This window comes from Scardinius erythrophthalmus, assembly GCF_964197995.2.
Source record: "Scardinius erythrophthalmus genome assembly, chromosome: 1".
NCBI lineage: Eukaryota > Metazoa > Chordata > Actinopteri > Cypriniformes > Leuciscidae > Scardinius > Scardinius erythrophthalmus.
In genome coordinates this window covers 49,619,828-49,645,849 of record NC_138221.1, presented here as the reverse complement: position 1 = coordinate 49,645,849, position 26,022 = coordinate 49,619,828, and the positions used below count along the sequence as shown (strand labels likewise).

The 26,022-nt window shown below is 38.3% G+C and overlaps 1 protein-coding gene across 1 annotated transcript; it reads left to right on the top strand.

Moving 5' to 3' along the window:
* The first annotated feature begins 765 nt into the window (after positions 1–765).
* aclya (ATP citrate lyase a) lies at positions 766–25,949 on the top strand. Its single transcript, XM_081383428.1, has 28 exons — positions 766–972; positions 5,338–5,519; positions 6,793–6,915; positions 7,798–7,860; positions 8,252–8,442; positions 11,272–11,351; positions 12,151–12,281; positions 13,095–13,213; positions 14,082–14,218; positions 14,904–14,965; positions 15,698–15,815; positions 15,924–16,078; positions 16,313–16,406; positions 18,456–18,597; positions 18,762–18,930; positions 19,045–19,149; positions 19,813–20,009; positions 20,119–20,200; positions 20,318–20,428; positions 20,579–20,706; positions 20,782–20,875; positions 20,972–21,126; positions 21,233–21,383; positions 21,469–21,612; positions 21,723–21,836; positions 23,946–24,028; positions 25,042–25,118; positions 25,644–25,949. Exons 2-28 carry the CDS (start codon positions 5,361–5,363, stop codon positions 25,736–25,738), a joined length of 3,279 nt encoding a protein of 1,092 aa, XP_081239554.1. The 5' UTR covers positions 766–972; positions 5,338–5,360; the 3' UTR covers positions 25,739–25,949.
* Positions 25,950–26,022: the final 73 nt, after the last annotated feature.

Genomic DNA, 26,022 nt, shown 5'->3' with positions numbered 1-26,022 from the left:
TCATATCTCTTGGCTGGAGCCCTTCAAACCCATTAACTAATGCTGCCGTGGACAAAGGAGCCAAACAGTGCATTAGCAACAGCCAGTGCTGCAATGCCCTTTGTAAAGGCCAATTCATTCACCTGAGAAGCTGCACCACTTTGATTTTATCTGAGATTGAGCATTAGATTTGGAGCTGAATTTAATTTTAAAAGAAAGATTGCGCTGCCTGGGGAGCCTGCCTTTAAAAGCCTCTGAATTTGTGTAGGCTATAATGATTAATGAGTCGATCTTTGGTTGGCAAATGTGATGAATATCATTTCATGACAATAATGGTTGTTATACTTTTCATTACTTTGGTTTGCTTTATCTGCTGTAATATTTTAAGTGTAATTCTTCTTGCTAATCCATAGTTAGGCTAAGTAATTATAAATTAAATAATATAATTAATATAATATGACCTGAATATGTGGCCAGACTCTGCGTGGACTATGACGCAATTAGCTATGCTTGTTTAGTTGTCTGGCAAAATAGAAATGATTGTGACAACTAATTTTAGAAATCCTCACTTTCAAAACTCAAGTCCACATTGCACATTCGGGTCATTTTCTCCCCTTACTGGGGTTCATTGAGCCGCGTTGCTAAACGCCTGATGGTGCAGTCTGATTGGCCGAGCGGCTCAGATTTTGCCAATCAAACCCTGGTCCGATGAATAGTTCACTGTTCAAGTGGGCGCGGCCTCGAATCACGGCGGATGGTGAGAGCCAATCAGAGACAGGAGAAATCAGACAAGGACATCGTCAGATGTCGGCGTAGAGAAAACAGGAACGGCTGAAAGGATAGAGAAGGGAGGGAGCGAGCAGCCACGCTGTCTGGAGGATAAGTGTCTCCTCCTGCAACCATATCTCGACTGTCAACACACTCAGAGAGACTTCGTACAGTAGGAAATCCCTGAAAGGAGACAACTTGCCATCCTTAATCTTACATAGACCGGTAAGTAGCTTAAAACATCAAGGTAACATTAACTAGTAATATAAACACTGACTACTGAAAGCAGTCTTTCATTTGGGAGTAAATGTAACGTTAGCGAAATATCTGAAACAGAATATAAAACCAACAGTGACACAGCTCTTTTTGCTCAAAACGCTGTAGAGATCAGTGTTGACGAACCTTAGCGTAGCTTATCTACATTAATTGTTATTTTCATCATGAATATCATTCAGAGCCGCATGGAGACAGGTTCTACTGGTCTCTACCTGTCATTTAAATGAACGAATGAAGGGCTGTGTTAACACCTTTCACGAATACGGAAGTGTAAGGTGCATGTTATATTCTTGAAAAACCAAATAAACAAATGCAGCACACAAGAAGAATTAAAACAAATGTTCATTTCCTTTAGTTAATTGTAGTCTAGAGATGTTTATCAGGTTATGGCAAGCCGTTTAAACATATATTCCTTAAAAGTACTAGCCTAGTATCTATTGTACTAGTATCATATGTTACTATGTAAGTTACTATTATATTTTAGTACATGCACACTGTTACTAATTCTGTTCGTAAATGGTATCTATTCAATTAGTCACTAGTGTATACTGCAGTTGTGACTAATCAATTAGTCACTAGTACTTATGCATTAAATCCTAGTACTTATTCTCTTGCTGCTAGTCACTATCCCTGTAGCACTAAATAACTATTCTATTAGTATAGTGACTAGTACCAAAGGAATAAGTCATTTCATTAATGAATTGTTACTAGTGAAATTGAGTCTCAAATGGATTACTCGCTAGCAATTAAAAAAATACTAGTAACAACTAACATACTGATTAGTTTTATAAGAATAAATGTAGTGTGGCATTTAATAAAAGTAAATTAAAGTGAATCTGAATTTGAATAAAGCATTATATAAGCTTGAGCTTAAGTAAGGAGGATCCATTACGCTTTAGATGAGTAGTAGATCAATCAGGATAGAAATAACGCCAGTCATAAACTTTAGATTTGGTATTGCAATTTCTTTAGTGTTATTCAAATTTAACTGTCTAATACAAATATTTGGATCAGACTTGTGTTGGATTTGTGTGGACGGTAGTAAGATCAATATCTTTAGTGTGACTCCCCCTTCTCCCCACATCCTTCCTATGTGATGAATGATACTTCTGCTGTTTTGTGAGTGAGGGAAACGCAGTTATAAATCAGCTGCATCACTACTAGTGTGATGCGCGACCCCTTAACCAGCTGTGCATTGCAGTATGAGCTGGTGTGCATGATGGACCTGGCCTGCACTTACAGAAAGGTATTACCATCTGACCCCGCCATTGTAAACGGGATCAGATCAGGGCACTGGTGATGTGATTCTGCGTGCAGTAAAATCAATCCTCCGCAGCGCTCTCAGTAATATAGGAAAGTACATGACCCATCAGTCGTTGTAGTGGAGACTATCTACTGAATCTAGAGATACACTGCCAGTTTTTCTCTTGCTCATCCATCTTACAAAAATGTACTACAGAAACCATCACTGTTACTGCACTTATTGTCCTAAAACTGTAATTAATAAATATGGGATCTTTGTCAGTGACTGTAAGCTGTCAGAATCACACAGTACTTTCTTGTTTTGATGAAATTGGCTAATAGGAAGTTACTGTGTTTATTTTTTCAGTATATTTTTTAGGAGATGTGACTGTAGACCTCAGATTACAGCAACAATCATAAAAATGTAATTACATAGAACTCTATATAATATAACTTTGCTCCATAATACACCGGCTTTGTCTCTATTTGGCTATTTCATTTTAAAAGCTGCACATTAAATATTTTTTATGTGTGTGAGTAAGAAGTTGGGTGTTGTAAGATGTTGTGGTTTAGTTTTAGTTGGGTGTTGTAAGATGTTGTGGCTTTAAATGCGTTGCTTTCTTCTCAGTCTGTACGTTCATTTACAGCACTCCAGTGAGCTGGATGGGAGATGTGCAGGGAGGATGTTGGGGGTGGAGTGGTCCTCTCTCTTCATTAGTAGATTTGTTTGGGTCAAGGACCTGACTGTCTACTAACTGAACGCTCTGTTCTCCTCGCCACATGCATCCACATTAATTCTCATTACAGAAGGGGAGCTTTAGAAACAGTTAGACTTTTATCAAGGTGCATAAAGAAGAAAAAATGTCATTCTTATTTAGAGCATTCCTTATAAACAAGTTTTTTTGTAATGTTGTGAGAAGCCTATTTGTTTATTGTTTGTATTTTTTGTTTAAAGACCCTCTGATCTTGCAATGAACATATAGCTGCTGATGCTGATATGGAAAAATATGTTATTATCTGTTAAAAAATAAATTCAGAATATCAGATACACTACCATACAAGTTTGGAGTCTGTAAGATTTATTAAATCGTTTTAAAAGAAGTCGTTTATACTCACCAAGGCTTATTTGATAAAAATAAACATTTTGTGAAATATTACAATTTTCAAAGAACTATGTTTTACTTTTAACATATTTTCTAATGTAATTTATTCCTGTGATATCAAAGCTGAATTTTCAGCATCATCAGTGTCACATGATCCTTCAGAATTGATGATTTGATGTTCAAGAAACATTTATCACTATTAACAATGTTGAAAACAGCTGTGATGCTTCATATTTTTGTTGAAACAATGTTACATTCTTTGAATATAATGTTCAAAAGAACATAATTTATTTGAAACAGAAATCTTGTCTAATGTTGTAAATGTCAAGTCAAATCATCTTCATTTATATAGCGCTTTTAACAATGTAGATTGTTTCAAAGCAGCTTTACAGAGATAAGCGTATAATTTAAGGTAACAGAGATTGTTTTGGCTTTATAGCAGAGTTAAGTTATTTTCCATCTAAAGTTAGTTTTGATTGATTTGCTTCCGTCGCAACGTTCATTTGTTATTAAATTAGGGGCCGCTAAGACGACACCATTCTCTCTACACAGACTTTAAACGCGAACCTGTGAGAAACGCTGATGGCGTTCACATGCGCATTTAGAATGGGTTCTATAGTTATGTGCGTTTGAATATACGCAGGTTTGGAATTCCCTACAAGCCAAGCCTAAACAAAATACTTGTCTTTCCTTATAAATTTTGATAAAGAATTTTATTGTCAAAATGTCAATTTAATACATTGCTAAATTTAAAGTTGTATTAATTACTTATGACGCACATGGCCAAACATCTTTTGAATGGTTGTGTAGTAATTTTTGCAGCATTAGTTTATGTTGTCTGTGTTGTTTTAGCCAGTATAGTGCTAAGTATAGATTGAGATAGTTGGCCCCACTTGTCATTCTCTGTCAACTGGTTTATCTTGTCTTTTTTCAACAAAAACGGGTTGTGTTGACCCCGCTGACAGCTTGGCACTTTCGTTCTACTGCACGTCCTGACAGGGTTCAGACAGGCGGCTGTGATGTCATTGAAAGGGACTTTAGCCTGCCAATCACAAATGCACTCATGTATGAGTGTTTTCACTGCTTGGCACTGTTGACTAAGAGAATGGGAATAATAACTTCTTGCTCATAAAGGTGTTGTGTGCCATAAGATTTGGTGAAATTGGTTATAAGGACAGTGTGTCATACAATATTGTCTACCTCATACTATACTGTATGCCTGTCTGGATGTTTTTTCTTTTCTTTTGGTTTAAGAAAGCTTAGTTGATTAGTGCAGTTGTACCTGATTGTGCTTCTGTTGTGTGTCAGTCAGACTGCGATGGTTGCTCTTGTCTTATGGCACAGCACGAAGTCCATGTCTAATCAAATCAGGGTGAGCATCGAGCCTATTTTTAGCTGCCTTCCCTAATTCAGGAAAAGGTAAAAAGAGAGAGACCAGCAGATGAACTGTGTGACAAAGTCAAATGTAATCCAGCATAAGAGAAAATGCCAGCAAAAACAACAAATTCTACAGAATATTTGTAAATGTTACGTTTGTTTCAGCAGGATGCTATGTAGATGTGCTATCTAAATGTGTTAGTTAGGGTGTTAGTTTTACTTAGCCACTCAAGTTCCTGGTCAGTTTCCTGGAAAAAGTGAAACGGACAAAGCAATTATTGTAAAGCCATGTATTTAATTTGTATATTGCATTTTAAAGACATACCAACCTAACATAAGCAAATCTAGCAGAAACTATGTAAATATGTGTGTGTGTGTGTGTGTTTTAGTAGTTTATTTAGTCTTATTTATTTTAATTACTTTTTGTTGATTTATTTATTTAGCCTTATTAGTCTTTCTATTGATTTATTCATTGCACTGATCAGACATGCATACCCGCTGCTGGTTCGTAAAGCATTTTGAAAGGTTGCTGCTCATTTATTGGTCTCAAGTGGCTGATGGTTAATGAGTTGCTGTGTGTCTTTCTCTGCAGAGCTTTTTTAGTCGTCTAGCACCATGTCAGCCAAAGCCATCTCCGAGCAGACAGGGAAGGAATTCCTTTACAAACACATTTGCACTACAGCCGCCGTACAGAACCGCTTCCGCTATGCTAATGTGACGGCAGAAACTGACTGGGAGCGACTGGCTCAGGATCACCCCTGGCTTCTGACGGAGGTAAGACAGAGCTTTTGGAATTAACTGACCTGGGAATGGGATCACATTTGGGCTTGAGATGAAACTGATACGGTCATGTGGTGCAACTCAATGATCAGAGACCTCATGATTAATGAACATGAGGCACTTGTACAAAGGCCAAAAATTATAAAATAGTGCAGGTAGAATTAGAGGACTCGTTCTGTGTGTCTGTCTCAGACAGATTTACAAACGCTGTGTGCTCTTGGACCATAATTAGTCACTTGGTTTTAATCTCTATTCAATGGTTTACTTGTTTGCCACAATAATGCAATGTATTTGAATCTTCATTTGGGAGGGTGTTGGGGGGAGGGTTCTCAGCAAATAATAATATGTATTTTTTTTTTTTTTATCATCATATCATGCAATTAATTTGAGTGAGTTTTTCTAAAATTAGATCATATCCTAAATATTGTTATATTATAATTATTATATTATGAATTCAGTTAAATCTTAATTCAATTGTATTATAAATGTTTATATTATAATTATAAATTTAAAAATATTAACATGCATTAGGAAATATACATAGTATTTTATTGCAAAAGAAATATAATGCAACTGTTACAATGATTGTTCTTGTCGTAGAATAGTCTTGAGTAGTTTCTCCAAATGATTCAAGAATCATGTGAAGTCTTACTATTGCCAACACTTCTAATTAGACTTCTGAGACCTTTATGCAGGGCAGTTCTGTTGAGGGCTCAGCATGAGGGGTACAAGAAATCATATAGAGAGACATTGAGGATGTTGGACGGAGAGGATGGCAGTCATTAGTATGCTACTTCACTAGCAGGTCAATTAAAGCAGCTAAAGTGTGCATAGCAGAATTTCTCAAATGACAGTACTGGGACAGTTTCTGCTGAAAAAGCACTCTAATCACCTTTATGGAGGAGCCCAGAGGGTAAAATCATATTAGATATGACTCATGTCTCTCCGTCTCCCGGACCGAGACCGCTATAGAAAACGGTTTAATTAGGAAGTCACATATAGATCTCAAATTTCATTTATCTTCCTCCTGCCTTCTGTTTGCGACCACATTGAAAATTAGAGGGGTTTTTTGTCCGTTTACACTGAGTTTTTAGGATTTTTTTAACTTTATTTTAAAACAAACTGTTTTGATATAGTCCATTTCACTTCAGCCTTGGATTTTGTCACAGATTGTAACATTTGTGTATTTTCCATTCAATGTTGTTTTGCAATAATATTGGCAGCATGACTTTGTAAGTTATAATCAGTATTTGATGTTTCTGTCCAGCGGTTAGTCGTTAAGCCAGATCAGCTGATCAAGCGCAGAGGGAAATTGGGACTGGTGGGTGTGAACCTGGATCTGAAGGGTGTGAAGGAATGGATCAAACCCCGTCTTATGAAGGAGACAGCGGTAAGGACAAATACCAACACTGCCTCATGCAGTTTTTGCATCCCAATATATTATATATCATGCCCCTGCATGCATTGTTGCCTGAGGGCCAAAAACGTTTTTGCTGAGAGAAAGACATACATTTGCGTTATATTTTTCTTTTATATGATAATTTTAATATTGTAATATTTTTCTGTCTTTCATATGCTAGACAAGTCATAGCCCCTGTTGACTCTTCCACTTTCAAGGGAGCGTTTCATTGTTTGCCCCACCTTGTCATCCCTTTATTTTTCTCTCCCTCTCTTTGAAATGTCACCTCGCCTTCCTCTTTCTCTCTAGCTGATTTATATCAACTGGCCTTTTGGCCCACTGTTGTGACTGCAGGACAAATGAGATTGGTGTGTGTGTGTGTGTGTGTGTGTGTGTGTGTGTGTGTGTGTGTGTGTGTGTGTGTGTGTGTGTGTGTGTGTGTGTGTGTGTGTGTGTGTGTGTGTGTGTGTGTGTGTGTGTGTGTGTGTGTGTGTGTGTGTGTGTGTGTGTGTGTGTGTGTGTGTGTGTGTGTGTGTGTGTGTGTGTGTGTGTGTGTGTGTGTGTGTGTTTGGCTTGCAGCTCTGCTTGTCAAATCTTTCACTTTTCTCAGGGAGTCTCTAAACACTGAAGGACAATCACTGGTGCACAGCACAAGCCTTTATACTGTCTGAACACTCGCTCTCCTCTTCTCTACCTCCTCCTCCCCATCCCTGGCCTCCTTTTCTTCTGCCTCTTACATAATTCTCTTTTCATTGTTTGTTTTTCTTCAGGGGAAGCTTTTAGATTCAGACCGAAAGCAGTTTCTGATGTTTAATCCCTTAAGGAAAAGCCTGATATACAAGCATAAGCTTTTAAAATCTCTCTGTCTCTCAGGTGGGGAAGGCGAAAGGCATTCTCAAGAACTTCCTGATTGAGCCCTTTGTAGCCCACAAGCAGGTGAGCCTGTCCAGTAAATGCTATGTACTATGTCCATGAATAAATTGGCTTATTTAATTATAACAATCATTTTAAATGGTAATATTTATTACTACTACTACTACTGATGATAATAATAATAATAATAATAATTAATTTTAGAAGCAGAATGATTATATTATTATTATTATTATTATATGTGTATTATACTTAGTTTATGAATGCGTTTATTAATAATAATAATAATGTATTGTATCAAAATTATATTATTTTATTATATGTATTATATTATTATTTTTTTATAGTAGGGGTTATATTATTTACATGGTTTTAATATCTATTATTATGTATGTTAATGGGTTAAAATTTCAAAAGAGAGAGGTAACATTGTTCAATTGTGACTTTCCCTCAGGAGGAGGAGTTTTATGTGTGCATCTATGCCACACGTGAAGGCGATTACGTGCTCTTCCATCATGAGGGCGGTGTGGACGTGGGTGACGTGGACTCTAAAGCCATGAAGCTCCTGGTGGGAGTGGATGAGAAGATCAGCGCGGACGCAGTCAAGAGTCAGCTCCTCACACACGCCGCTGCAGATAAGAAAGAGTGAGTCAGACTGTCAGATCAAATACATAAATAGAACATATCGAATGAATATGAATACATTTTACCATGTTTAATTCCATTCAGCAGGACTGCACTGATTTTCTCCCAAAATTGTAGTGGGGGTGAAATGTATAGTTTATTTAGCCTTTTTTTTTGTTGTGCTGAGGTGTTTACTCTACATTTTCTATGTTTTTGTCATTAAATAAGTTTGAATATGGTGGTCTACTTTATTTTATTTGATCAGACAATCAACAAAGTCTGTAAACACTCCTCTTTATTTTTTTTGTTGATTTAGCTTCCTTGTAAAGACCACTCTTGGGGAAATAAAAGCATCATTTAATTACTTTAAAAACCCTCTTAAAGGTCCCCTCTGTATCGCTGAACACAAGAGGCTGCAGGCAATTCTTGGTCCTCCTGGTACATGCGTATCAGGAGAACGGTGAACAAAAATGAGAGAGTGGAAGAGGAAGGGGAAGGGAGGAAAAACAATCAAATGAGGTGCTCTCAGCTGTGCTGGCAGGAGCTGAGGGCACTTTGATCCATTACACAAATGAGATCTTTCCTCTTTCCTCTTTCCCCGTGTCCACCCACCCTCCAGTATTATTCAGTTCACGTCTATAAACCCTGTCTGTCTTTTTGAGGGCACACGCGCACACATGCTTTGACATCTCGTTCTGGCTGGCCTCACCGTCTTGGCTGACATTGAGATTGACGGGGAGATCGTTTGGCAGCATTGGCTGATATCCACACCTCACTTTCAATTCATCCATCTGTTTTTACTCATCCTCTTCTCAGTCAGACATGCATACAACACTCTTAGAAAAAAAATTACAGCTTGAAAAATAGCACACAACTCCCTTTCTCAAATATTGTGGCATGAAGGATAATGTTTTCCTCCTAAATCTCTCTTTTGTCATCTTCACCAAGTACATTTACTGATTTACTGGCAGCCCGCGAGGCCCTCCCTCTTCCTCCAGCTATTCTGTCTCCTCGTCGTTTCTCGTGTATAATTTGTGTTCTCTGGACTATGGGCCGTCACAGTTGTTTGTTTGTTTTTTTTATGAGGTGGATGACTGATGATTCTCTCTTTCTCTCTCCTCCCTCATGTCTCCCTTTATTTTCCCTCGTTACTCCAAACACCAGCTGTTTTGGTTACAGATTCTGTCATTATATTGAGTGTTGTTACTGTTTCCAGTCAATTTCTGTTTTCAATTTGTTTTGCTTTCAATATCACATCAATTCAGTCTGCATTACAAAAAAAAAAGTTATTAATCTGTCAAGGTTTAGGGTCATTTATTCAGCAAGGAAGCATTAAATTGATCAGTAGTGACAATAAAGAATTTATTTGAAACAGAAATCATTATAAATGTATGTTCTTTTGAACTTTTTTTTTTTTATCAAAGAATCCTGATATAAACGTATCAACAGTTTCCACAAAAAAATTAAGCAGCACAGTTGTTTTTAACATTGATAATAATAAGAAAGTTTAGCTTTGCCACCACAGGAATAAATGCAACTTTAAATATATTAAAATTAAAAACGATTATTTTAAATTGTAGTCACAGTATTGCACGTTTTAATGAATCTGATCAAATGAATGCAGCCTTGGTAAGCATAAGAGATTTCTTTCTAAAACTTTTTAGAAATTCTTACTGACCCCAAACCTTTGAACAGTAGTGCATCTAAAATCATTTAAACAAGTGCCAATGGAGTAAAAAAAAAAAAAGCTTAATTTCAGACTCTCTGTACTTCCATTTGTTTGTTCATTTATTTGAGTTTTAAAGGTCCCGTTGCATGCGATTCCATGTTTCAAACTTTAGTTAGTGTGTAATGTTGCTGTTAGAGCATAAATAATATCTGTAAAATTATAAAGCTCAAAGTTCAATGCCAAGCGAGATATTTTATTTAACAGAAGTTGACTACAAAAAACGGCTCGATTGGACTACACCCCTCTACATCCTGCATTAGTGACATCACCAGAACCGTTTCTTGACTAACCTCCGCCCACAGGAATGCTCCCTCAACTCTACTGGCTACTTGCGCACTTCTTATAACTTAGCCTACTGTGTTTACTCAGCTCTTACGGTGATTTTCTGAAGTAAAACTGACGCTTCATCTTTTGTGTGATGTACAATAAACTTTATTAAACTCATCAGTACATGTTTGATCATCATTCAGACAGCAGACTTGTAGGTTATTAATAAATAATGGATACATAGCCTACAAGCAGATGACAAATACGTTATAATAACCGTAATTAAACTACTAAACCATACCTGTTTCATCTCTATACAGCAATCTGACTCTGTAGGCATTATTGTCCGACTCGAAATGAACGCCGTTACTGAGAGTTTCTGATATTATCATCATTCCGTGAGATGAATTTGTCCTGACAGACTGAGCACGAGCTCATGAAGCTCCGCCCCCTGTGCCGTCCAGCAGCAGCTCATTTGCATTTAAAGGGGACACACTGAAACAGGTCGTTTTTCTGAGCCCCAAAAAATGTCAATTTAAACATGCTGTAAAAAATGATCTGTTGGGTATTTTGAGCTCAAACTTCACATACACACTCTGGGGACATCAGAGACTTATTTTACATCTTGTGAAAAGGGGCATAGAACGGGACCTTTAAATGACAGTCATTAAACCACAAATCCATACTTATTTTGGGTGTGTTAAGTCAGTGGTGAGATTTTGTGGTGTTGAACTAAACTAAACTACTTTGTGTCAGTTTAACATGTTCACAGTATTTAATGTAACGATAATATTCTAATAATTGAATATTACATGGAGGTATTTTTTTTTTTTTTTTTTTTTTTGTCTCTGCAGGATGTTGACTAGTTTCCTGGTGGGATTGTTTAACCTGTATGAAGACTTATACTTTACATACTTGGAGATCAACCCTCTTGGTAAGTCACAAAAGCAGCCCACCCCACCTCAGCTGTCAGCCAGACTGATTCAGTTCTTCCCAATGTCTTGGCACAGTGTTTGTGTTTATGTCTATGGAGACCAAAGACAAACCACTTCCAGTTCTTTTTCGAGGCAGTAAAAGTTCTACTTGCTCATTATGTTTGAATGACTAAGAACAAGTCTTGTGTTAAAAATATTTTACGCTTATTTTCTTTCATTACTAAAGGCCGAACTCTGATCCAACTTAGTGTCAAAAAAAAAAAAAATCTGAATATTTTGAGAAAATTAAGGCGATAGATTGCTAGTTAATTAACATGGATGCTGTTTGATGGTGACTAGAGATGTTTCATAGTGCGCTAATTAATAATCCCTTGTGCCCTATGGCATCTGTTTCTGTGTTATGAACTGAGTTTCTAACTTCCTTTGATGTTCCTGTTTGTGATTTTTCTATATAAAGCACATTTTTATCATTGCACATGTGAAAAGTCTACTTCTCAGCCTGTTAGAAAATATGCACAAGTTTCACATTTTCTTTAAACCATAAAAGTGCTTTGTCATGCAGTGGAATGCATGACTCAAGAATTATATATACCGATAAATATGAAAATATTGCCACACTGAAAACGCATGCCATCACCTCAACATCACATATCTACAACACAGCCCAAAGCATTCAGTAACTGTGAGATTTAAATTCATTCAAATTCTTTATTGCCTAAGGCAGGCAAGAAACGCAAAGTGCAATCAGTTTATGAAGTTCAAGCTAGTAAGAACAAATGCTCTCTTTTTCACTGTCAGTGGTCACTAGGGATGGAGTGTATGTGCTGGACATGGCTGCTAAAATCGATGCCACAGCCGATTACTTGTGTAAGGCCAAGTGGGGTGATGTGGAGTTTCCCCCTCCCTTCGGCAGAGAGGCCTATCCTGAGGTAACAATACTTGTCACATGTATTTTGCTGCATAGAATTGTAGATTTTCAGTGATTCAGTTGCCATCTAAACATTAAATTTTATGAGTTAATCTATAAGCCAAACAGGGAACAGGAAGGAATCGCTTGCCTTTATAACTTTGTTTTTGTCGATTCATCAATCGGAAGCTTGTACTTCTCGTATTCTGCTGCGTTTGCTTACTTTCACTTCTTCTAAAGAATATGATTTAATAATTAATTGGTAGCAGTCTTTCATAAATCATTAATGGCGTTCAAACTCCCCACACACAGACAGTGACGAGTCGTTGCAGGGAGATAGTGGTGTGTCTCCGGCTCTTCGTCACTGTTGGCAGGATGTATTGACACTGTTTATCTGACAGAAGGCTGCTTTAATTGGTCTCTCACACACAGAGAGACAATAGCTGTTATAACAGACTGGTTTAGCTGTAAAAAAAACAAAAACAAAAAAAAAAACGAGTTGGCTGATTAATAAATAACTTTAGGTACAATGTGTTACCTTTCTGTTTGATGTGCTGCTATAATTGGTCCATATGGGTTGAACAGAGAAGAGTCTTTGCTTCATTAAATATTTTGCCAACACTGTCCACAAGCCATTTTATGAAGTTTCTGCTTTTTTGTCATTTATTATTTGCTTCATTATGGCATTTGCTTAGTATATCCACTTATGCTGAACTGACATGTTCATGTTACATGTTGATTTTTTTTTTCTTAACCAAATGATGTAACCAAACCCAGCTATATGGGAATTAACAAAAAAGTACTGGATAAAAGCCTTTTTATAACCTTCCTGTAGGAGGCATACATAGCTGATCGAGATGCTAAGAGTGGCGCCAGCCTCAAACTCACTCTCCTGAACCCTCGTGGACGGATCTGGACCATGGTGGCAGGGGGCGGAGCTTCTGTTGTGTACAGGTACCTGTCACTCAAGAGTTAAGTCCAGTTTGCATATAGATGCAAATGGATCACGTATGGATGAATCTCAGTGTTAATTGCTTAAATTGAAAGTGATATTTCATCCAAAAATGGCATTCTCAATCTGTGTAACTTTCTTCTTCAGAACACAAAAGATATTTTGAAAACACATTTGCCCACACAAAGTCAATGGGGTCCAAAACAACATTGGACACCATTGACTTTTTTTTATTTTATTGTTTGGACAAAAAAACAAACAAACACCAAGACATTGTTCAAAATATAATCTTTTGTGTTCCACAGAAGATTAAAAAGTCATGCAGACAAAATATTCATCCTAAATCTTAATAGAGTAGCTTGGAATAGCAAAATTATAGTTTGAGACAGTTAGAAGGGAAATGCTGGTATAATGAGCAGAACTCTTGTGCTTCATGGTCTGAGAGATGAAGCAGATACCTGTCTGAGCCAGATGCTGAGAGCTAAATGACATTACCCATCCATGCTTGATAACTATTATCTGGAGGTTTATGTTTCACTACTGCATCTGTCCTTCTCTCTGGATGGAGGGAGCAGATAGAGCGAGAAAGACTAATTAGGATGCGTATGTGCTGTCCTCTGAGAGTGGAGGATCAAGAAACCAAATGTTTTCTTATTTATGCTCACAAAAAAACTAATAAAACCCATGCTAGATTTACTGGATAATTTGACTTGCTCTATTTGCTCTGCAATTTTGGGATTTAATTGGGATCTCCCTGATAAATATTTTTGACATTACATTTAACTTCACATGTTTGATGTTATGCGTTTTTGTGTCTGTCTGTGTCTATTAGCCAACAGGTTAACCTTTTATAATTTTCCTCACTCATAGTGATACAATTTGTGACCTGGGTGGTGTCAATGAACTGGCCAATTACGGCGAGTATTCAGGAGCTCCTAGTGAGCAACAAACATATGATTATGCTAAGACCATCCTCTCCCTCATGACCCGTGAGAAACACCCTGATGGTACGTTCATTATAATCTTGTTGTCCAAGTGCTTCTTTATTAGTCTTTCACTGATTAGAATGATTTTTAAAGTGTTTTTTAACATCAATTCTTGTTTAAAGGTTGTGTTTAATCATTTACAATTTTATCAATATTTAGTGTTGACATGTTAAAGTTGTTCACTTGAAAGAATTACATTTTTGGGGGGGTTGTCCCACACTCAGACTTCAACTCTCCCTCTATAAGAAAACAAAAAGTATAAAAAGTATTTTTAGTGATAGACTAACTTGTGTTAGCAATCTTAAATGGATAGTTCACCCAAAAATTGTCAATCATTTTCTCACCCTAATGTTTCTCCAAACCTGTATGAGTTTCTGTCTTCTGCTGAATACAAAAGAAGATATTTTTGTTGAAGGATATTGGTAACCAAACAGTTGATGGTAGCCATTGACTTCCATAATGATGTCAGAATTAAAAATTTTGGGTGAACTATCCCTTTAAGTCTTAAAAAATCTCTTTTTTTTCAACCAGAACAAAAAAAGGTAATTACTATATATTATATACTGTGTTTGATTAAAATTAAGACCATGATTGTATTCCAGGGCATGTGATAAATGTTACCTGAAACATTCTGTAACCTGTATGTTAAAGAAGTTTCATGTATTTTGTGGTATCCCATGTGTCACCATTAGTTTCTCTTGTGTAGGTAAAGTCCTGATCATTGGAGGCAGCATTGCCAACTTCACCAACGTAGCAGCAACATTCAAGGTTAGATCAGAGAGTCCCTCACGCTGTCCATGTGCATTTTTGCTATCTGTCTGCATTAGCAGAATATGAATATTATTGCATTAGCATTAGCAGTGCATTAGCAGTGCATTAGCAGAATATGAATATATATGATATGCAAGCAGCCATGTCACCCTGTAGCCCAAGACTGGTTGCCCACTGAAGCAAAGCAGGGTTGAGGCTGGTTAGTACCTGGATGGGAGACATCATTGGAAAACCAGGTTGCTGCTGGAAGAGGTGTTAGGTGCCAGCCGGGGGTGCTCCCCCTGTGGTCTGTGTGGGTCCTAACGCCCCAGTAAAGTGATGGGGACACTATACTGTCAAAGAGTACCGTCCTTCAGATGAGATGTTAAACGTCCCACAGACTCTCTGTGGTCATTAAAAATCCCATGGCACTTCTTGGCCATATTCCACCCATTGGTCCTTGCCAGTCATGGCCTCCTAATAATCCCCATCCACTGAATTGGCTCTATCACTCTCTCTCCTCTCCACCTATAGCTGGTGTGTGTTGAGCGCACTGGCGCCGTTGTACCGTGGCTTTCCATCGCATCATCCAAGTGGATGCTGCACACTGGTGGTGGTTGAGGAGAGATCCCCTGACTGGATTGTAAAGCGCTTTGGGTGTACAGTAGTACAAGTGCCTCATTCATTCATTCATTCAATATTGTAACTCACACCCATAATGTGTTTGTTTGTCTGTTTTATATGTACCAGGGTATCGTCAGGGCTATCAAAGATTACCAGGACCCTCTGAAAGAGCATGAGGTCACTGTATTTGTCCGTCGTGGTGGCCCAAACTACCAGGAAGGTTTAAGAGTGATGGGCGAAGTTGGTGAGTTTGTTCATGTGCGCGTTGTGTACAAAAAAATCAACAGTTCTGTTCTTGATCTCATGTTAATGTCTTTTGTGTGTGTGTCTGTCTATGTGTGTGTGTGCGCAGGAAAGACCACCGGTATCCCCATTCATGTTTTTGGCACTGAGACCCACATGACCGCTATTGTTGGGATGGCACTAGGTCACAGGCCAATCGCCACACAGCCTCGTGGTGCCGCCCACACCGCTAACTTTCTTCTCAACGCTAGCGGTGGAACCACGGTGAGTGATTATGTGTCTTACTTTCAGTGTGCTTGCATTAAAAACCTCTCATAGCCTCAAGGATGTCATTCGATGATTCAGGGCTTTCAGTAAAGTTTTCTGTTGAGTCTTTCTTCTCTGGTTTTAGAGATCACATCTTAATATGCTGTTTGTGCCCCTAAGTGTCACCGTAAAATCACATTATGACCAATAAATAATTCTCTCTTACTACTATCCTCTTTCTCCCGCTCCCAGACTCCCGCGTCCTCCAGATCAGCCTCTTTTTCTGAGGTCAAAACTGGAGCAGAAAACTCATCAGCTCAAAAGACTCGTGCTGGACTTCCTGCAGGTTAGTGCCAATTTGACCACACTCTCACAAGCAGGCAATCACAGTAACTGAATAGATTTATGGTAGGCTGTTGCCCCCACTACAGACCCATGTTAGAAGGATTTTAAACCGTCATGGACAAAAAAGGTGTGTTCGACCTGAAGTGGCGCTGCCCAGACCGATCGGTATATGACATCAAAGTACTGTGAGAGTGATTAGAGAGCAGACAGTTCTGTATGCTTTTGAATCTCTCTCGCAGTACTTTGATGTCATACACTGATCGGTCTGGGCAGCGCCACTTCAGGTTGAAGTGACCTGTGTTTCATGTCAAACACACCTTTCGATAATAAAATGATTGCTTTAATCACGGCCAGAAGAGTTCCCGAGCAGTTCTCAGAGAATCTCCCCCAAGAAGAAGCACGGCCGGAGGATCTCAGATAAATTTAAAAAAGAATCCCACCAGTAAACAGGAATACATCAGGTTTTATAGGATAAAGACAGACACAACAAATAAGATCATTGTGACTAACTCATGACTTAACTCACGTCACCTTCTAACAATATGAATGGTTCAATTGGTAAAGCAAGCCCCCACCTTTTTACCTTCTGTTACTGGCATAAGCAAAAATATCTCGAATCATCAAAAAACATTGTAAAGGGTGGTTGAGAGTTCAGTTGATTACTCAGTATATCATGACATAATACAGACAGTATATTTTTGATTTTGTCATGGTCAGCACTTGAGAATTGTCCATAACACAAATATGCAAAGAACAGAACTTTTTGGTACATTCTGTCCAAAGTGTTAGAATGTTAGACCTAAAAGGGGAAGTAAGGTTTAGATGTTAGAATTGTTAGAATCGTGGTTAGTTTAAAAGAGAGTTTACTATTTTATCTATTAAAAATCCATCACATTGGCCTTTGTTTTCTTGGGTCACAGTGTGTTCTGTTAATTTCTACTACGATTTTCTAGATTTTATTTAAAGGGATAGTTCACCCAAAAATGAAAATTAGCCCATGATTTACTCACCCTGAAGCCATCCTAGGTGTATATGACATTCTCCTTTCAGACGAATACAATCGGAGTTGTATTAAAAAATGTCCTGGCTCTTCCAAGCTTTATAATGGGAGTCAGTGGGTATATTTTTCCATCAAAGTGCATCCATCCATGATAAAAGTGCTCCACATGGCGCTGAGGGGTTAATAAAGGCCTTCTGAAGCGAAGTGATGTGTTTGTGTAAGAAAAATATCCATATTTAAAACTTTATCGACTAAAATAACTAGCTTCAGGCAGACGGCCATACGCAAGTCAACTTACGCCAAAAGAGTAACACTTGAACTTGACGCACAACGTAATGACGAACGTGGTTGCCCAGCCCTGTTTGTTTGAATCGCGAGAGGCGTCAAAGCTTACGCTACTCCTTCATCTACGTCATACATCAAGTGTTACTCTTTTGGCGTAAGTTGACTTGCGTACGATCATCTACCGGAAGCTAGTTATTTTAGTCGATAAAGTTTTAAATATGGAAATTTTTCTTACACGAACGCATCACTTCTCTTCATAAGGCTTTTATTAACCCCCAGAAGGATAGATGCACTTTGATGGACTTCAAAAAAAATATAACCACTGACTCCCATTATAAAGCTTGGAAGAGCCAGGACATTTTTTAATATAACTCCGATTGTGTTCATCTGAAAGAAGAATGTCATATACACCTAGGATGACTTCAGGGTAAGTAAATCATGGGCTAATTTTTTGGGGTGAACTATCCCTTTAAATAAGTTCAGTGGCTTCTGCCATGCAAAATCTGGATGGCACAGTCTCAGGTCTTCAAATGGCCCTAAAATGTCTTATTTAAAATGTTAACGCATTCTGCCATGTTCAGATTAATTTTGTATTAAAAGCCCACATTATTCTTATATTCTGTACATTCATGATGTTTTCTCAGAACATTTAGTTGATAAGAAATGACACTGTATTGAAAGCATTCCCTTCTGTTATACTCTCAGATGCACTGTAATGTTTTTTTTTTCTCTCTTCTCTTTGTCCTCCTGTCTTTATCTCTATAGCCAAAAGCACCACTCTGTTCAGTAACCACACCAAGTCCATAGTGTGGGGGATGCAGACACGTGCAGTGCAGGGCATGCTGGACTTCGATTATGTGTGCTCACGTCAGGAGCCGTCAGTAGCAGCCATGGTTTACCCCTTCACGTGAGTCTTATGAATGCATTAAAAACCCTAGTTTGAAACGGCTGTCATTATAGAGTGATATCTAGTGGTGGAAACCTTGTATTTGAGTGAATTTCTATTCAACAATGTCACTTAACCCCATATCTATATCTAATGTTAATACACATTATTTCTGTTTTAATCAGTGGAGACCATAAGCAGAAGTTTTACTGGGGCCATAAGGAGATCCTGCTGCCGGTCTATAAGAACATGGCTGATGCAATGAAGAAACATCCAGAAGTGGATGTGCTCATCAGTTTTGCCTCCCTCCGCTCTGCCTATGACAGCACTATAGAGACCATGCAGTACCCACAGGTCTGAGATCAGCATCAGCTGACTGTATATATTCATCTGGCTGTGCTGAGCAGTGGACTAATCCTTACATGTTCACAAACCAATGTGGTCTGATTGTTTGTTTTTTATATGCAGATTCGCACAATAGCGATCATAGCTGAAGGTATCCCGGAGGCTTTGACTCGAAAGATCATCAAAATGGCAGATGAAAAGGGAGTCACTATCATTGGACCTGCAACGGTATGACTCTAAAGTGTGTGCGTGTGTGCGTGTGTGCGTGTGTGCGTGTGTGCGTGTGTGTGTGTGTGTGTGTGTGTGTGTGTGTGTGTGTGTGTGTGTGTTTTGGGGACAAAAAAACAACAACTTTGGGTACAAATTGGTTGAATTAATGGTAGGTTTGTGTGCCATCAACAGGCCAATTAAAGGAGACCAGAAATTCCTCAATTGGAAAAATGATTTATACATTTGTGTTGTTATTATTATATAATAATAGAAAAATATATTTTTTGTATTAATTCTACAATGCATATAAAATTAGATTTGTTTATTATTATTATTAGTAGTAGTAGTAGTAGTCATTATAAATATTAGATTTTATATATAATTATATAATTTATTACTTGATTGGTCATTAAATGACTAATAATGGTAATTCATAATGTAAAATATATATTTATTTTACACATTTTTTTATAAAAATATAAAAAAAATTTTTTACAGAAACTTTTTTTATACTACAATGAATATAAAATGATTATTATTAATAGTAGTATTATCATTAGTAGTAGTGGTAGTAATAATACTACTTTATAAGATAAAACAAAAAATAGATTTTTTTGTATAACTTATGGTATTAGTAGTAGTAATAGTAATAGTAATAATAATAATTTGTGTATGCTGTAGGTCGGCGGTATTAAACCAGGCTGTTTTAAGATTGGTAACACGGGTGGGATGCTGGATAACATCCTGGCGTCTAAGCTGTACAGGCCGGGCAGCGTGGCCTACGTCTCCCGCTCTGGTGGAATGTCCAATGAGCTCAACAACATCATCTCGCGCACTACAGATGGAGTTTATGAAGGAGTTGCCATCGGAGGAGACAGGTGTGTGTTCAAGTCAACATCTCTTTGATACTAAATATAGTTTGATGCATTGCATCAGTTTAACAATTTGCGTGAGAGTTTAAACCTGCGGCTTATGTCTCTCCTGCAGGTATCCAGGCTCTGTGTTTATGGATCACGTGTTGAGGTATCAAGACACACCAGGAGTCAAGATGATCGTTGTGCTTGGAGAGGTGAGTGTGCCATTTATTCAGCCACTTACTTCCTCCCTTGTAAACATAATAAGAGTTTACTGTCACTATAAAACTCAGAGCCTGGCTGCTATATGACACTCATCTCTTCACTTACAGATTGGAGGAAATGAAGAGTACAAGATTTGCAACGGCATTAAAGAAGGCAGGATCACCAAACCTGTGGTCTCTTGGTGCATCGGAACCTGTGCCACCCTGTTCTCCTCTGAGGTGTTAATGACCCAGTGATATTAGACATACTGTATTGAGCTTTTGCATTGAGTATAATGTGTTCAAATGACTTATTTAGGACTCCAATATGATTTTAACCTCTTTCAATTGTTAATGGCTGAATTAACTGACTCTAACCTGACTTTGTAGGTCCAGTTTGGCCACGCTGGAGCTTGTGCTAACCAGGCGTCTGAGACTGCAGTGGCTAAAAACCAATCTCTGGAAGAGGCAGGAGCATTTGTGCCCAAGAGCTTTGATGAGCTAGGAGAACTCATCAAGTATGTCCTGTGTCTACTTATGAATTTAACAACTTAAACTGGCCTTCTGTAACCACATATTTGTGTATCCTGTAGATCTGTGTATGATAATCTAGTAGCCAAGGGTGTGATCGTGCCCGCTAAAGAGGTTCCTCCGCCCACAGTGCCGATGGATTATTCCTGGGCACGTGTGAGTATGAAGATTATACGTTTGGATGACAAATACTCACTTACTTAGAGTCTCGCCTGGTGGTTTATAGTCTTTTGTATGTCCTTCTCTCTGTAGGAGCTGGGTCTGATCCGCAAGCCTGCGTCCTTCATGACGAGTATCTGTGATGAGAGAGGGCAAGAGCTCATTTACGCCGGCATGCCTATTACTGAGGTCTTTAAGTCTGAGATCGGGCTGGGCGGCACCCTCGGCCTGCTCTGGTTTCAGAGGAGGTGTGTTTCACTCTTTGTTTTGAAAACTGCCAGATTTCTTTCACTCTTTACCACCAGTACCTCACATAATTACTCGGTCCTAAATGATTTCCATGTGCATATGCAGGCTGCCGCGCTATGCATGCCAGTTCATCGAAATGTGTCTGATGGTGACGGCGGATCACGGCCCTGCTGTGTCTGGAGCTCATAACACCATCGTGTGTGCACGTGCTGGCAAAGACCTGATCTCCAGCCTCACCTCGGGACTCCTGACCATTGTACGGAAACGAAAGACTTTTCCACATACAGTCTGTTTAGCATCAGAAGAGCATCTGTTTCATCACTGGTTCTGTTTGTGTTCAGGGGGACCGTTTTGGAGGTGCCCTGGACGCAGCTGCTAAGCAGTTCAGTAAGGCGTTCGACAGTGGCATGCTGCCTATGGAGTTTGTCAACAAAATGAAGAAAGACGGCAAACTAATTATGGGCATCGGACACAGGGTAAAATCGGTAAGTACACCAACACACACACACACAAATCTACAATGTTCACAAACGTGTTATATTGCAAATATAACCAATTTCACACTGCTTTTCATGCTTGATTGATTCATTTTCAGATCAATAATCCTGACATGCGGGTGCAGATCCTCAAAGACTTTGTGAAACAGCATTTTCCTGCCACTCAGCTGCTGGACTATGCTCTGGAGGTGGAGAAGATCACCACCTCAAAGGTACAAATGTGTTTTGGATCTCGTTTACACCTGGTATTAACAGTCAATCGCAACATCGTGTTAACATGAACACTAAAAGCCATCGGGTGGATGTGCGCAGTTATATGTCACAAGCTTCAAATCAAATCAAATCGTGCTGCTTTTATTTATTAATCTGTAAAATGCCCCTCCCCTTGTCTAAAATAAGTCGTCTGTGGACAAGAGTCCGAAGCAAGGACTGATGGGACAACATTGTCCTGCGCCACTTCACAGACGATGAGTGGAAGGAGAATTTAAGAATGACACGACAGTCATTTATGACACTATATCCAACTACAACAGCTCGTTCTGTGCACCGTGCGCCATTTTGTCATTTCTGTGTTTTTTCACACGCACAGAACTTTCCAGTTTAAATTTTCAATCCGATCGATCAAGTGTTTACTAGGGCTGCACGTTTTCAAGTTTTTCATTAACCGTTAACCGAGGCCCTTAGCGGTTAATACTCGGTTAACCACAGTGTGCGCGCCGCAACCCCGAGATAGGCGTAATTTGCGGGTGGGAATGTCCCCAGCACCACTATTTTCTAAGGTCGATATTGTCCCCACCACTTTTGAAACATCTCGCGGGATGAATAACGTTACCAATACAAATAAAAAAACACATCTCCAGTTAACTAGCAGAGCATTCATTTCGTTCGTTTTTTTTTAGGCGATCTAGCGCTGAAATATTTTGTTTTTTAAGTGATCAAAGTGCTCGTTGCCGCTGCGATCGAGAAGGGTCTTGTAAAACGTGCTGAGGTAATATTAATTCGTGGCCACGAAACAATTCACCTGAATATTCACCAATTCACACACACACGAAAAAAAAAAGTAATAAAAAGATGTACGAGAATAGTCGGCCTTCACTGAAGAGCTATTTTCACTAGTGAGAAAAACAGTTTAATAATTATTAATTCGTGGCCACGAAATAATTCACCTGAATATTCACCAATTCCCAAAAAATAGGTCTTTAGCATTCACTAATTAATAATATCAAAGTCTGTTTTTTGGCCACGTTGTAATTCGTTTAATCAAAATGAGGGAGGGAATTAGTTCAACGTGTCCACGATTTATTAAAACGAGGGAACAAATAAGTCGTCGTAACAACTAATTATTAAGATCAGCGGACAGGGCTCATAAGAACAAGCAGTGAGAGAGCCCAGGCCGCGCGCGCGCGCACTCTCACCGCCCTCAAACAACACGAGCGCTGTATTGCTCTCTCTCCCTCGCGCATATCAACACAATAGTAAAAGGTCGGAAGACCGATTGTGTTTTATTGATTAGTAGTTTGTTCATATAAAGTGTTTGATTAGCAAGTACATGTTTAGGAAATGCATAATACAAAATGTATGGGTTAATGTAACGGTAAACGCATGCGCGGGTAACTGCTGGGGTAAAGCTGTGGCTCTGCAGACAGATATTATTGTGCTGCGATCAGTAGCGCGGATACTATGTTTGTTTCTGGCTCGCGCACAGCCTTCACTCTCGGACGCGCGCTTTCTTTCTTTCTTTTGCTTCATATTAGAAAACTGGTCTAGCAGTCTCTGGTGGTGCAAAAATGTATTACAACTAAATTAACCGAGCAAAATGTTTCACTCGGTTACGCAATTTTTAACGGTTAATCGGTTAACCGGTTAACCATGGACACCCCTAGTGTTTACATGTCCTATCGAACGGATTAGAAAAGGTTTAAACCACCATTTATTATCCGACGGAAATTTAAATCGGATTTGGCCTGTTCAACCCTGATCGAATTGTGACTCTTTTTTTTTTCTTATCCGATTACAAACAGATTATTAGGGTCCATGTAAACGCAGTTAGTGACTCGAGTCGAGCCCTCACAAAATTGCATGGATTCCTATTGAAATGGCTAGATTTTGACGGTGAAAATTCACAGAACAACTGCAAATGTGAACCGCAGCTGTACAAGGAAAGCAAGGAAAAACAGAACAACATGAGATGATAATCTGCTTTTGCTAAAAAGATATGAATAAATGTAGTAATTGAATGTTGTTTGTGACGTGATGAAAATTCAAGTATAGCGTTTTGTGTTATTGTTTTTTTAATCTCATAAAATCTCTCTTTCTATCAGAAACCAAACCTTATCCTGAATGTTGATGGTTTCATTGGAGTGGCATTTGTGGATCTGCTGAGGAACTGTGGCGGCTTCACTCGGTCAGTAAAACAGGAGTAAAACGTCTTGTGTAAAAGAACAGGGTTGTTTTTGTATTATTTATATACTATTATAGTATAAAAAAAAATTCAATTCGGTTTTTATTTTATTTTTTTACTTTCATTTAAGGGTGGTTCAGACCTGTATATTGTTTGCTTTGTTCGAAAAAGGGATGTAATTTGTTACAATGTTGCATTTTTTTTTTTCTTGGTTCGGTTATATTTCACAAGGCAACAGTTCAAAGCCTACCAAAATGTGTTTATTGAAAGTCACATGTGAGTAATAATTGGTCAAAGTTCACCTGTTTACGTTCCTCTGCGTCCATCATGATGGATTGACAAGTTCACTCTGAGGGCTTATTGTGGCTTTATCTGTAGCTGTCGTGACATACGCGATACGAATGTAGCCGTCATTCCTGCTCTAACTGATAAATTATATATATTTAATTAGATTTAAAATTATTAACGTGTATAAATATAACAATATTATGCAGTTATATAATTTATAATGCAGTTAGAGCTGGATTGGAGGCTTCTTCTGAATAAAATAGCAATTAAACAACATTATAAGATGAAGAGGTTTTCATTTTATGAGATGAAGTTTGGTTTTCAACTGTGTACATAATGTGCTCACTTACAGAATCAGACACTGCTGCTTTTTATATGACATTTCCCAGTATGAATTGAAACTGCTTGGTTTGTTGAGTTTGTTTTCAATTGGGACGAGACCACCTCGTTCAGGCGATCTCAGAACGATTGTTTTGGTGCGTAAACACTCAAAACAAGCCAGGTGTTGAAAATGCCCTAAGTCTCAGTAATTGTATGTGCTTTTGTCTTTTTTTTCTATTTAAATATTTTTAGTTAATTTTAGAAAATAAACTTCATTTTATTTCATTAAATGAAAATGATTTTCAATAGTTTTAGATAACAATAATAATACTAGTGAAGAAAAGTGTTCATGTAAATAGTCGTGAGGATAAGACTGATCTTTCATGCACTTTCTTTCTCTTGCACAGCGATGAGGCAGATGAGTTTGTGGAAATCGGAGCACTGAATGGAATCTTTGTGTTGGGACGCAGCATGGGATTCATAGGTTTGTGTGTGTGTGTGTGTGTGTGTGTGTGTGTGTGTGTGTGTGTGTGTGAGATCTCTCTCTCTCTCTCTCTCTCTCTCTCTCTCTCTCTATATATATATTTATCTCTCTCTCTCTATCTATCTATCTATCTATCTATCTATCTCTCTCTATCTCTCTATCTATCTATCTATCTCTCTCTCTCTCTATCTATCTATCTATCTATCTATCTATCTATCTATCTCTATCTCTCTATCTATCTATCTATCTATCTATCTATCTCTATCTCTATCTCTATCTCTCTATCTCTCTATCTCTCTATCTCTCTATCTCTCTATCTCTCTATCTCTCTATCTCTCTATCTCTCTATCTCTCTCTCTCTCTCTCTCTCTCTCTCTCTCTCTGTCTCTGTCTCTCTGTCTGTCTCTCTCTCTGTCTCTCTCTCTCTGTCTCTCTCTCTCTGTCTCTCTCTCTGTCTCTCTCTCTGTCTCTGTCTCTCTCTATCTCTGATGTGTAATTTAAACAACCTTATCTCTTTTTATGCAGGTCATTATCTGGACCAGAAGCGGTTGAAGCAGGGTTTGTACCGCCATCCTTGGGATGATATTTCTTATGTACTTCCGGAACACATGACCATGTAATTACAGAATCCAGATCTCGCTGAACCTGTATGCTATGAAGTCAAAAGAAGTTTGTGTGTCTGTGTAAATGTGTATATACACTCCTCCAGCTGTTTGTGTGTTACATTTTTTTTTTTTTTTTTCTCTCTGTTTTGATGTTTTGTGATCTTGTTAAAATGTGAGGGTGTAAAACTGAGTTACTGTCCTGCTATAAACTGTAGTTGTAACCTGTCATTGGCCTTATTGCCCAGTATTGATTGCAAAGCCATTTTAAAACTGTGAAAAACACCCTAACACATTCCATA

What these genes read in the sequence shown, in the direction of transcription:
- aclya (XM_081383428.1), top strand. Translation starts at nt 5,361, where the DNA reads ATGTCAGCCAAAGCCATCTCCGAGCAGACAGGGAAGGAATTCCTTTAC. An exon ending in ACCCCTGGCTTCTGACGGAG is followed by an intron (nt 5,520 to 6,792) that starts GTAAGACAGAGC and finishes GTTTCTGTCCAG; the next exon opens with CGGTTAGTCGTTAAGCCAGA. An exon ending in GCCATGGTTTACCCCTTCAC is followed by an intron (nt 18,598 to 18,761) that starts GTGAGTCTTATG and finishes TGTTTTAATCAG; the next exon opens with TGGAGACCATAAGCAGAAGT.